We start from the raw sequence: 14,218 nt of genomic DNA on the forward strand, positions 1-14,218 counted from the left end.
TATGTGCTATTTCTTGACTTGAGAAGATGTCAGTATATTATTGTTATTGTGTATATTCATATAATTATGTTAGTAACTAACCCAATCCGCATTATCTTATTCTTATTTGTAGTCTTTTAATAAGATAAAGAATATTCTTTGGAAAATTATAAATTTACAAAAATTACAAAATAATTTGATCAGCAGAGCCTCCAAATGGTTAGGCACCAAAAACAGCTTTTGGCAAAAGCTTCTTTCTTTTACTTTTGGGATTCCCTCTACTCTTTGGCTCAGTGTGACGCGGAACACACTTAATCTCCTCCACTCCACCACTAAAACTCTTAAACCCCCTCCCTCACTCCTCCAGTCTCTCGAGCTCCGGTTGTCAATCGAAGTGCTGCTGCACTTAACGCCGTGGATTCACACTAAATCAAGGTCAGCTTATTTTTCATGTATTCATTACGAATTCCAGCTGAAATAAACCGATCAACTCTTAATTCACCATCTTCAAAAAAATTCAGTGAATAACAGTAATTAAGTGCTATAATTCCGTTGACAAATTATTAGGAGTTTCCAGAAATGGATGAAGAAATCATGAAACCTTTCTGAAAATGCAGCGTGTTATGTATGTATGTCTGTGCGTCGTTTAAGTTTTGTTGAAATGCGTTCTGAATTCATACTTCGGATTCTGGATCTTAAAAGTTAAAAGAAAATTCAAATACGATGCAGAATTCTTGAGTTCTTGATCATATGATCATCAACTTTAAGTGTTCGTTTAGATATACCTGTGTATATATATTTCTAACTTTCTACTAACCAGAAAGTTTGTTTGGAGGATGTTTGATTAGTGAATGATTAAGGAAAAAGGTCTCTTTTATATTAATGCTTTTGGATATTTTACATATGACCTTTTTTTAATATATAGATAAATTAGGGTTAAGATCATATATATATATAAGCAAGCAACTATATGCTTAATATACACACGATTAATCACTAATTCCATATCGCTTTTAAATCTCCACACAAAAAAATATTAAAAAGAAAATATGACGTACACAAAACAGTAAAATAATATATTTTAATTAATAATATTAATTTTAAATATATTTGATTACCCATATATATAATACAATTAAAATTATATTTTTTTAATGGTAATGGACATGAAATCTCCCTGACTAATAAACAAAAGTAAATTGCTACGTGTCCTTTCAAAAACACTAATTTCATCCAATGTTAAATACCGTTTTTGCCTCTCTTTGATTACCGTCTATAATAGGTCAAAATAAAAGCATTTAATATCCGATTTTTATTGTATTTATGGTATATGATCAAGGTTCTAAAAAGCTCGTCATGGCTCTAAGGCTTGTATGTGCCGCAAAGCTTTACCAAAATACCGTCTTGACTTATATATGTGTATAAAAATAAATAATAGTTGAAAATACATATAAAAATATGAATTATATACAAAATCGCCGTCTTAAGTCACGCCTTACAAACGACGTGGTTCGCCAAGGCTCGGAAAAGCTTGAGGCTTGACATTGCCACCAAGTCACGTCTTACGTTATTTAGAACCTTGTATATGATCTCTATTTAAATTTAATGTGATACGTTTTAAATAGATACTCAATTTAGTCCTCCAATTTTAAATAATCAATACAAAAAATTTTAAACAAACTTAACTCTTATTAATAATATAAATGTTTTATAAATTTTTTACCCGTGGGAACCACCGGTTGTAACTTAGTTATGAATATGCATGTGAAAAATTCCGTGCAATGAATTGTAGTATTCTGCAGTTTGTTTGTGGCAGACGACTTATTTGGCAAAGCGTTGTCGTTTTGGAATGCAAAATCCCGAGGACACATATTTTGTTCCTGTCGAATTACCCCAACTTGCCACCATTGTTTGTCTTTTTGATCCTCGCAATATTTTCTAATCATAACTTATAGATATTTTCTCTTCATAAAAAAAAAATCAAATAAAGATGAATGTACCGCTGTTTTTTGGATACTTTTTATTTATTTATTTATTTTCATATATATGAAACGTAATCACAAGACAAGACCTCCGAAACTTGAAAGCTATAATTTTTATGTTTCTTGTTACAAGTTTTTTTTTCTTCATAATAGTAATAATCAAACTTATGCTTCTATTCTCTTGTATTAATAATTTATATTGTTCTAGATTATTTTGGTCATTATCTTTTTTTAATTATAATTTAAGATTAGCCTCAAGTAAAAACAAAATGTAGAGTTATTCACTAAGATTTAGAGCCCATATAATATTTTGTGAACATTTATCACAAAATGATCACTTAAAGAAAAAAACTCATCAAAACATGATATAATATTTTCTGACAAAAACTTTAGCAAATTTTTCTCGAGGTACCATTTTTTGCTGAGTATGGTATTTCATGGACTTTTTTTCTTTAAAATCATATTTTCCTAGTTGATTTAAAACCTGAGTTTCATAACTCAATTTGTGTTTTTTATAAGACTGAAGGAGTCGTGCAGAGGATGCCGAACTCCATATCAACCATAACAAGGAAGAAATGGGGGAAGAAGTGAGGAAGAAGAAGAGAGGGTGTGAGTTGTCGAGTGGGGGAGAAGAATGGGGGAAGAAGAAGAGAGACTCATTGTGCCATTGCCGAGAACCGTTGTTGAGCTTGGTGTGCCAAGGTTAAGGTGCGGTTTGCGCCGAGTCCATGTCATCACTGCGAGTCCACTCCATCAAGCCTAAACTAAGGATGAGTGTGGGACGGAACCGGTATCGACCGGTACCGTTCCTGATTCCGAATACCGAATTTGATCGAAAGTCAATCTTGAGTACCGTACCGAATTAACGTTATCGGTACCGGGAATGGTACAAGTTTTCGGTACTAGTACCGGTACCGACGGTCGAATCCATAATTTTGTGAATTTGGAGTACCGAGTACCGTCCCATATTTTTAAATTTGGTTCGGCTCGTTCGGTATCGGTACGGGATCAGCATTTGGTGCAAACTGTTCATCCCTAGCCTACACTAAGATAAACCGAAAAGAAGATGATAATGGAATTCCAACATATATTTTTTTCTATTTGGGGCACTTTTTGAATTTTTTTCAAAAAATATAAAAGGTTCTAAAGTAAAATTAAAAATAATTATATTTATATGTAAATTTTTTTTAGCTATTGGGGGCATGTGTCCCTACTCCTAAAGCGTTGCATCCGCCACTGGATGGTCCTTTGCATAAGAAAAAAAAGATTTTAAACTTTCAAAAATTAAAAGGATAATAACATAATAAACACAATGTATTCATCATAGTGTTATTGTTTTTCATATTGTTACATATAGTTTACCCTTGAAAAAGATATGGCTCACCGTAATCGTTCACTTAAGGCTATTCGGAGTGGGCATTAACCCACGCGTGAGTTTCCTATGTGGCACACATGTGGCACACTAACTCACCGGTAAACACCGCCCTGTGGACCAGTGGTTTGGCTATGGAGTGACTTGTAGTGGTTGTGAAGACGGAGGAAGACGCACATTTTGATTGGGTCTTTCATTTTTCGCTTACATTTTCTCTCTTTCTCTCTCCTCCTTTTTGCATCTTCACTACCAACCCACCGGTGAACATCATTCCACAACCTAGTGGGTTGGTTGTGGAATGGTAAAATACCTACGTGACGCTAAGTTGGCTAATGGTCCGGCTGTGACCACTCCCCACATCCTAATGAGTCTCACTATCAATTCTTTGTGAAGGATGGAACGGAGCTCGAGGTTCTTATCAAGTTAATAAGGTGATTAGAAGAGCTATGCGGAGTACATGTCCAGCTCAAGAACCTATAATAACAATTAAAATGATTATTTTTAATAAATTATGAGAGGTGCTATAAGGTTAGAGGGAGTGGTAACACTCCTAATACCTTGTCATGTCATTTTTTTGAATGCCACCTCATTTTTTTGTCTTAACATCCCATTCTTGGCATTTCAAAGGGAGTGGTAACACTCCTAACACTCCAATATTTTTTTTTTCATATTTAATTAAGTTATATTATTTTAATATCCAAAATATTACATCGGTTCGTAGAGAGAGCAAGAAACGAAAGCAAATCACACTTGTATAATGAAAACAGGAACATTTAATTTTATATAGGATTTGAATTAAATTTTGATTATCTATTAAATGTATTTAAACGTCTAATAAAGACAATAGAAAAACATGGATACATTCAAACCCATTTTATTATTAATTTATAGACATAAATATTAAATAATATTATATGTTAGTAGACTTTATTGATTAAACCTTCAAATTTTAAACTTCAAAGGATACCTTCATAAAGAATATAAATTTTTTGGGTCCACTTTATTCATTCAAAAGAAGAACGTGACCTCACGCGCCACACAACAAAACAAAGTGCTCTCTCTCTCTCTCTCTCTCTCTCTCTCTCTCTCTCTCTTTGTCCTTTCTACTCATCTGCTACAATAAATTCAATCAATTGCGCCTCCGTTAAACGTCGGTGGAGTTTTTCGCGCCTCCGTTAAACGTCGGTGGAGTTTTTGGCAGTAATCGAAGAAGAAGAAGAAGAAGGGCATCAGGAGTGATTTTCAGGGGGGGAGGGGGGGGGGGGCTGTTTGGTTGCCTTGTTTTACAGGAAGGGAAAAGTAGAAAATGAGAGGCTGCACCAATCAGATTACAGCTCCATCCCCTCTCTCCTCTCGTTATGTATGTAGCGATTCCTCCTTGGCGACTCCCCTAGCGAATGCTAAGGGTTGGTGTTTTGTGTCCATAGCGAGGCTAACGAGCGGTGGTAGCGAGGGCCACTCCGTTTAGTCTTACAATCATAAGCCAATCTTATCCCTAAATCGATCATGTTAAAATCGAGATTGTTTTTAGAAAGTAGGATTATTGTTAGACTAAACGGAGTGGCCCTCGCTACCACCGCTTGTTAGCCTCGCTATGGACACAAAACACCACCCCTTAGCATTCGCTAGGGGAGTCGCCAAGGAGGAATCGCTACATACATAGCGAGAGGAAAGAGGGAATGGAGCTGTAATCTGATTGGTGCAACCTCTCATTTTCTACTTTTCCCTTCCTGTCAAACAAGGCAACCAAACACCCCCCCTGAAAATCACTGTTGATGCCCTCCTTCTTCTTCTTCGATTACTGCCAAAAACTCCACCGACGTTTAACGGAGGCGCGAAAAACTCCACCGGCGTTTAACGGAGGCGCGATTGATTGAATTTATTGTAGCAGATGAGTAGAAAGGACAAAGAGAGAGAGAGAGAGCACTTTGTTTTGTTGTGTGGCGCGTGGGGTCACGTTCTTCTTTTAAATGAATAAAGTGGACCAAAAAAATTTATATTTTTTATGAAGGTATCGTTTGAAGTTTAAAATTTGAAGGTTTAATCAATAAAGTCTACTAACATATATTATTATTTAATATTTATGTCTATAAATTAATAATAAAATGGGTTTGAATGTATCCATGTTTTTCTATTGTCTTTATTAGACGTTTAAATACATTTAATAGATAATCAAAATTTAATTCAAATTCTATATAAAATTAAATGTTTCGGTTTTCATTATACAAGTGTGATTTGCTTTCGTTTCTTGCTCTCTCTATGAACCGATGTAATATTTTGGATATTAAAATAATATAACTTAATTAAATATGAAAAAAAAATATTGGAGTGTTAGGAGTGTTATCACTCCCTTTGAAATGCCAAGAATGGGATGTTAAGACAAAAAAATAAGGTGACATTAAAAAAAATGACATGACAAAGTGTTAGGAGTGTTACCACTCCCTCTAGCCTAAGATTGTTATAGGATCGTAAAATCATGAACATGATCATAAGCATATTTATATATTTTATAAAAAATTAAAGAATATCAATAAAATGATAATTTGCTTTTATCTTTTTATTGATACTTTATTTACTTTAAGAAAAAAAATTTAGCTGATTTATATTTAAAAATACTAACATATTTGATATTTAGATTTTATGTTTTCCATTGGCTCTGTATTATTTTAATTAACTATTTAGACTAAATCAAATAATTTTGATGTTTCATTTATTATCTTAAATTATTTATTATCTCAAATTAGATAAGCTAGATTTGTAGTTTTAGTTCTAAAATTGTCGCTCATATCTAGACGAACGGATGGATATTTAGTTATAAGGTTGACATCTTATATTGCAAGTACTTACTCTTTAATGCTGGACATTTAAACCTATGATTGTCTAAAATGTGGAGTCTGAATTCAAATCTTTTAATGTATTTGATTTATAGTTAATCCTTTTAATATAATTTACAAATTAGTCATTGTGCCACATAAGCTTTTGAGAGCTTTTAAGAAAATGTTAGAAAAAATCATTTAATTAATTTTGAAAGTTTTAAAAGTTTTTAACTTTTAGTTTTATATAATTTTACATTTTTAAAAATTAACAAATAAAAAATAAATAATAAATAATTTTATTAATATTGTACAAATAAAAGCTTACGGCTACCGCTACCATCTAAGTTTACAAACATTTACTATCACGATCTAAGTTTACAGATCTTATAAAACACACGAAGTTAAAACCAATTAACATCTCGATAGAGGAAGATATCCAAAACTTAATTAGATAAACGTAGTGATGAGCTTCATCTTCATCGTCGTGGTTGGTTTCGTATTTTCTCTTCTGCTGCTGCTGCTTCCTCCTTGGATCTTCTCATCTTCAACAATCAACACCGCTTGTTGGTTTCATTTTGTTTTCCATCTCGGCCCACTTCCTCAACGGTGTCCATCCAATCAATCTACCGATCTAATTCGTTCAGGGGCGTGATTTTGAAAATTTTTCTTGATTCAAACCGTCTATTTTGGGGTAGATTTCTTTCACGCTGCTGTTTGTGCCACATGTACAACATTCAAAGCAATGGGTACACGTATCTGTTTATCCAGTTGCAGGTTTTGGTTATTGTTATCAATATCGATCTTATGTTTCATTTACAGTTATGTTTTTATTGAAAGGTGATTGAAGATAATTTGTTGAAGATGAAGAATAAAACTAAAAGAAATCGAGTAAGAGGATCATAAATACCCTCGGCTCCACTTCAGAAAGACTTCGTTTCGGTTACGTGTTCTTCTACTGACCTAAGCAATGAATGAAATCATTTAATATCAGTATGAAAAAAGTCTATGATTATTTAATTGAATCAATGAAAACTCATCATCCCAACAAATTTTGCTGATTCACCTCACCTCTTGCATGGCTGTGAGTCATAGACACTCACACACTCTATAAAGCTTACAACACTGTTCATTACTATTCATCTCCCCTCTCTTTTCTCTCATCTGCAACCCAAATTCTTCTGTTTTTTCCCCTCTTTCTCTCTCTCAAATCCACGACATAACCGCTAATTTACTGCAAAAACTTTCAATTTTATCGATTGAGTCGGTGTTTGATTCTGACGTTGTTCAATTTTTGGTTTTATGATGATCTAGAACAAATTGGGGTTATGCCTGGGAATAATTACAATGCCAATTCACCAGTCCCATCGAGTCGAATAGATCGGCTGTTGAGACAAAGGCTACGAAAAACCAGCAAAGCTTCAAATTCTAATGACGCTAATGGAAACGGCAATAGCAATGGCAATGAAGGTTTGGATCATGAACAGCGATTAAGGGAAGGTGATGACTTTGTGGAACAATATCTTGAAGGAGCCTCCGCTGCACGTGACAGATGGGAAAAACCAGATAGTGGACTTTTTACACAACGACTGTTAGTCGTTGCTAATCGACTACCAGTTTCTGCTGTTCGTAGAGGTGAAGAAAGTTGGTCTCTTGAAGTTAGTGGTGGTGGCCTTGTTAGTGCCCTTTTGGGTAAGTTACTAGTAAATATTTAATGTAAAATTTGGTTATTTTTATAATTTTTTATTTTTTTTTTTTAAATTATTGAAGGTGTGAAGGAGGTGGAGGCAAAATGGATTGGATGGGCAGGTGTTAATGTCCCAGATGAGCCTGGGCAGAGGGCACTAACTAAAGCATTGGCAGAAAAGGTACTGTATAAAGTATAAAGTATAAACTACAAAAGTACAAAACCATTTATACTTTATTTTTATTTTTTCAATTAAAAATAACATAAAATGTAATGTTAAATATATTTGATGCAGAGGTGTATACCGGTGTTTCTAGATGAAGAAATCGTACATCAATATTACAACGGGTATTGCAACAACATATTATGGCCACTTTTCCATTACCTCGGACTTCCACAAGAAGACCGTTTGGCTACAACTAGAAGCTTCCAATCCCAATTTGCTGCCTACAAAAAAGCAAATCAAATGTTTGCTGACGTGGTAAACGAGCATTATGAAGAAGGTGATGTAGTTTGGTGCCATGATTACCATCTTATGTTTCTTCCAAAATGTCTCAAAGATCACAACAAAAACATGAAAGTTGGTTGGTTTCTTCATACCCCCTTCCCCTCTTCTGAAATTCATCGGACTTTACCTTCTAGATCCGAGCTCTTACGTGCTGTTCTTGCTGCTGATTTGGTGGGGTAAGTTTGTAATTTTCTTATTATTTAAAGTTTATTGGTAAAAAAGAGTAAAGTATGTTGCTATTTCTTGCAGTTTTCATACGTATGATTATGCAAGACATTTTGTGAGTGCGTGTACTCGTATCTTGGGACTCGAGGGAACACCTGAAGGAGTAGAGGATCAAGGGAGGCTTACACGTGTTGCAGCAGTAAGTTTTTATTTTTATTTTTGTAAACATTGTAAATTGATTTTTTTTTTAATATTTTTAATTTATGGAAATACAGTTCCCAATTGGTATAGATTCAGATCGCTTCATACATGCTCTTGAGGCTCCTCAAGTCCAGGAGCACATTAAGGAATTGAAGGAGAGATTTTCTGGGAGAAAGGTAATTTTACTTTTTTAACTTTTTTTTTTTTTTTTTTTTTTCGTTTTAATTATTTTTCCTAAGATTCTTGATTATTTTCTTTTCTTTTTTACTTTTTACAGGTGATGTTAGGTGTTGATAGGTTAGATATGATCAAAGGGATTCCACAAAAGATACTCGCGTTCGAGAAGTTTCTAGAGGAAAATCAATATTGGCATGATAAAGTGGTTTTGTTACAGATTGCAGTACCAACAAGAACCGATGTTCCTGAATGTATAATAGCAAAATACTTTCATTGATTTTTTTTGTTTTTTATAGCATCCTACTTTCATTGATTTTCATTGATTTTCGATTATGTGGTTTTACAGATCAAAAACTCACAAGTCAAGTTCATGAAATTGTGGGACGGATAAACGGTAGATTTGGCACATTAACAACCGTTCCAATTCACCATCTGGTAAATAAAATAGAAATGTACTTTTTTTATATTAATATTTCTTTTCTCATAATAGCAATGTAATTTATTCTTTACCTATAATAACAATGTACTTTCATTTCACTACCAATATTTGCAGGATCGTTCTCTTGATTTTCAAGCTTTATGTGCTTTGTATGCTGTCACTGGTATGTTTATCAAGCTTTAAATTCCATCATCTTATATATAATAATACCAAATGACTAAAATAGATAATAAAAAATTTCCAAAAACGGAAATATTGCATTTTTTTACTGACAATATATTGTTATACTCTTGTGATTTTACTAGATATAGCACTTGTGACATCTTTGAGAGATGGAATGAATCTTGTTAGTTATGAATTTGTCGCATGCCAAGATGAGAAAAGAGGAGTTCTCATTTTAAGTGAAGTAATCATCAATTTATCATTAGTTCATTACCCTTATTCTTAATCTTATAAAAAAAAAAAAAATCCAATTCAAGATTTTTTATAAATTATAAACTTGTATTTCTCTAGTTTGCTGGTGCAGCTCAGTCCCTAGGTGCAGGGGCTATTCTTGTTAACCCATGGAACATAACTGAAGTTGCAGCTTCCATAGGCCAAGCTTTAAATATGTCAGCTGAAGAAAGAGAAAAACGTCATTTACATAATTTCTCACATGTCACAACTCACACTGCTCAGGAATGGGCAGAAACTTTTGTCAGGTACGTACAAAATGACCAAAATGCCCTTACAATGTTTGTTTTATTGAAATTTTCCATTGAAAGATGTAAAGATTTATTTGTTTTTGAAATTTATGTAGTGAACTAAATGATACTGTGCTTGAAGCACAACAAAGAATTAGACAAGTTCCACCTTTGCTTCCTGTTGAAGAGGCAATTGACCGATATTTGCAGTCAAGCAACCGACTTCTTATACTGGCAAGTAAAAGAAAAATCACATTTCAGTTTATAAAATTTGCATTCTGATATTGATTTATATATATATATATATATATATATATATATATATATATATATATATAAAATTACAGGGATTTAATGCGACATTAACTGAACCTGTTGATAGTCCTGATAGACGTGGAGGTGATCAGATAAGAGAAATGGATCTTAAATTACACCAGGATTTGAAAGAACCTCTCACTAGGCTTTGTAGTGATCCAAAAACCACAGTGGTTGTACTCAGTGGAAGTGACAGAGGTGTACTTGATGAGGTACATTCTCTAAAAGGGTAAAATGGTCATTTAGTCTCATTCAGACTATTTAAGAAACCTATTTTCGTTTTTTTCCCTCCCAACTCCTCTAAAAATATTGCTAACATTGATGAACATTGTGAAATTTGTTTTTTTGTAATGTAGGGGTAAAATGGTCATTTAGTCTCGTTCGGACTATTTATTCAATCTAGAAAGATAAAAGACCTTATGTATACAGCAACTTTATCCAGAAAAACATCATTTACACTTAAGCTGCTTTACTCATATACGCCTTCATGGGAATAAATAAGAAACAACCCCCAGCTGACTTCTTGTTTTTTTTTTTTTTTTGATGTTTGTAGAACTTTGGTGATTATGACATGTGGTTGGCGGCTGAAAATGGAATGTTTTTGAGGTCCACTAGAGGTGACTGGATGACAACGATGCCTGAACATTCAAATATGGAATGGGTTGATAGTGTAAAGGTGTTGTTAATTACCACTTCGTATTTGCAGTTTTTAAGGTTTATTTTTGTCCATTTTTCACCTTTTTGACTTTTTTTTTTTTTAACTTTATAAACTCTTGACAGCATGTTTTTGAGTATTTTACTGAAAGAACACCTCGATCTCATTTCGAGCTTCGTGAGACATCACTTGTATGGAACTACAAGTATTCAGGTATATGCTTCTTATGTTCACATTTGTAATGAAACTATAAGTAATTAAGTATCATTTTTTTAAAGGAAATAACAACGTGATTTACCCTTTTTAAATTGTTTGTGAACACAGATGTGGAATTTGGGAGGCTGCAAGCTAGAGACATGTTACAGCATCTTTGGACAGGCCCTATATCCAACGCGTCGGTGGATGTGGTCCAAGGTAGCCGATCTGTTGAGGTTCGAGCCGTCGGTGTTACAAAGGTGCACTCTGTCTCTGTCTCTGTCTCTGTCTCTGTCTCTGTCTCTGTCTCTGTCTCTGTCTCTGTCTCGATAAATGATGTTTAAAAAATATTCGAGTAAATAAGCTTACCAGATATTCTAATTTAATATTTTTTGAATCAATCTTTATAGGGTGTTACAATTGTTCGAATATTAGGAGAGATCGTTCACAGCAAATCAATTTCGGCGCCTATCGATTATGTCCTATGTGTAGGCCATTCCCTAGGGAAGGTATACGTATATATACTCCCCTATATAATTATGTTTTAACAAATAAATGTATTTTTCTTGAAATATTTCTTAATTAAACTCATAATGTTTATAGGATGAAGATATTTACACGTTTTTCGAGCCGGAGCTTCCATCAGACAACATCGGCATCACGAGACCGAAGCTAAGTGATGCGACAAAGTCGTGTGGAGATAGGAAGTCCGGGAGAAGTGGTGGTTCGAAATCATCTCATAAGCAAACTCAACGAAATACAGAAAACAAGCGAAACAATAACAGTAACAATAACAGTAGCAGTACCAGTAATGGTATTAACAGTAGTGGTAGCAGTAACAGTAACAGTGTTGGGAATGGTGGGAGACGCTCGTCACAATCCCCGGATAAAATAACGTGGAACGTACTTGATCTGAAAGGGGATAACTATTTCTCGTGTGCGGTTGGGCGTAAACGTACAAATGCTCGCTATAGGCTCGATACATCGGATGATGTGGTTTCTTTTTTGAGAGATCTTGCTAGAGCATCGTGAAAATGTATGTGAACTATATAGCAAGATTTTAACTTTTAAAATTTATGTTGCTTATGTGGCATATTATGTGGCAATCACCATCAAGCTTGCATGTAATTACTAATTACGTTAACTACTCATCAAATTGCAATTAAAAATGACTTCAAGTAATCTATGGAAGCGGGATAATAACAATTAAACAAATTCAAAGAATCGATGGAGGCTAGATGTTTACAAATCTGAAAGTCTCAAGCGCACACATACATTTAATCATTTTAGGTACATTAATACATTATACTTGCCAAGAAGGTCACTTTTTTGTTTTGATTTTTCTAACATAATGGCATGTTCTTGAGATATACTATAATGGTTTCTGATTGAATCAAAATTAAATATTGGTAATTGTATGTTGTATATATCAATTAAAAGAACGTGTACAAGAGGAATATATAGATAACACAATTACATTCTAGACCCTGAACTATAACTATGTTATTAATATCTGACTAATATTCCCCCGCAAGCTAAGGCCGGGTAAGGACCTGTAGCTTGGATCGTAACCCTTCAAACCTCTGTGAAGATAACGGTTTAGTGAAAATATCAGCAATCTGATCATCAGTAGAGATAAATTGAACTAAGAGTTTCTTCGCAGCAACCTTCTCTCTAACAAAGTGAAAATCAATCTCAACATGCTTCGTGCGAGCATGGAACACAGGATTGGCAGACAAATAAGTAGCACCAAGATTATCACACCATAAGATCGGTGCTTTAGTAACCGGAATGCATAGCTCTCGTAATAAGGTTTCAAGCCAGGTAACTTCAGCAACAGTATCAGCTAGGGCTTTATATTCAGCCTCAGTGGATGACCGAGAGACAGTCTTTTGTTTCCTTGCTGACCAAGAAACTAAATTCGAACCAAGATATATAGCATATCCCCCGGTGGACCGACGGTCATCCGGTCAACCAGCCCAATCAGCGTCTGAGAAAGCAGTAACCAGAGGAGATTGCGCATCTCCATAAGCATGAATAGTGGTGTCAGGCGATGGTGTAAGACGAAGACCAAAAGTACTGGTGCCCTTAAGATACCGAAGAGTTCGTTTAACAGCAGACCAATGATTAGTAGTTGGAGAATGCATGAACTGACAGACTTTGTTGACGGCATAGGTGATGTCGGGTCTGGATAGGGTGACATATTGTAGAGCGCCAACTACTTGACGATACCGTACAGGATTCTCAAAGAGTGGGCTGTCACCAAGAGAGAGAAGCACCTGTAGGAAGTGGAGTACTGGTCGGCTTGGCATCGGTAAGACCTGCATGCTGTAAAATGTCCAAGACATATTGTTGTTGAGACAAGAAAAGACTAGTGCCATGATAATCAACTTTGACACCAAGAAAATACGAGAGAGCTCCCATGTCTTGAAGAGAAAAAGTCTGACTTAGGCTGCTTACTATGTTCTCAATAGCACCAGGGTTGTTACCTGTAATGATGATATCATCAACATAAACTAACATATAAATTTTTGTACCCAAATCTGAGAGTATAAAGAGGGAGGGGTCCGTGTGAGACCCTTTAAAACCAAGAACATGAAGAGCCCGAGATAGCCGATGAAACCAAGCACGTGGGGACTGCTTAAGACCATACAGGGATTTATGTAGTAAGCAAACATGGTTGGGTTTGCGTGGATCAACAAAGCCATGAGGTTGGCGTAAATAGACAGTCTCATTAAGATCACCATGAAGAAAGGCGTTTTTAACATCCAGCTGACGTAGGGGCCAGTTGTTGGACATAGCTAAGGACAGAACTACCCGGACAGTAGTAAACTTGACAACTGGGCTGAACGTCTCATGAAAATCAATACCGGGTTGCTGATGAAACCCCTTGGCTACGAGACGCGCCTTGTAACGTGTTACAGTACCAGCGTGGTCTCGTTTAATTTTGTAAACCCATTTGCAGTCGACAATATTAAGATTAGGTGAGTGTGGCACAAGCGTCCATGTGTCATTGCGTAGTAGGGCTTCATATTCATCAGCCATGG

General features: G+C 34.9%; 1 protein-coding gene across 5 annotated transcripts; it reads left to right on the forward strand.

The window, feature by feature from the left end:
• Positions 1-242: 242 nt before the first annotated feature.
• On the forward strand, positions 243-12,318 carry LOC145123706 (alpha,alpha-trehalose-phosphate synthase [UDP-forming] 1-like). Of its 5 annotated transcripts, none has more exons than XM_079058918.1 (19): positions 6,534-6,895; positions 6,987-7,088; positions 7,461-7,838; positions 7,917-8,014; positions 8,129-8,517; positions 8,591-8,705; positions 8,782-8,883; positions 8,985-9,135; positions 9,231-9,319; positions 9,438-9,486; positions 9,629-9,729; positions 9,837-10,024; positions 10,123-10,240; positions 10,354-10,533; positions 10,875-10,997; positions 11,102-11,189; positions 11,301-11,431; positions 11,582-11,680; positions 11,775-12,318. In XM_079058918.1, the coding sequence occupies exons 3-19, from the start codon at positions 7,475-7,477 to the stop codon at positions 12,201-12,203; spliced, it is 2,814 nt and encodes a 937-aa protein (XP_078915044.1). In that variant the 5' UTR covers positions 6,534-6,895; positions 6,987-7,088; positions 7,461-7,474; the 3' UTR covers positions 12,204-12,318. The 5 variants fall into 5 exon arrangements, with proteins under 5 accessions (XP_078915047.1, XP_078915044.1, XP_078915046.1 ...); XM_079058920.1 differs by having other exon boundaries at positions 6,534-6,840; XM_079058922.1 differs by having other exon boundaries at positions 6,534-6,840; positions 6,987-7,037.
• The last annotated feature ends 1,900 nt before the right edge of the window (positions 12,319-14,218 follow it).

Source organism: Lactuca virosa, chromosome 7 (assembly GCF_052849685.1).
Source record: "Lactuca virosa cultivar CGN04683 chromosome 7, Lactuca_virosa_CGN04683_v6, whole genome shotgun sequence".
Taxonomy (NCBI): Eukaryota; Viridiplantae; Streptophyta; class Magnoliopsida; order Asterales; family Asteraceae; genus Lactuca; species Lactuca virosa.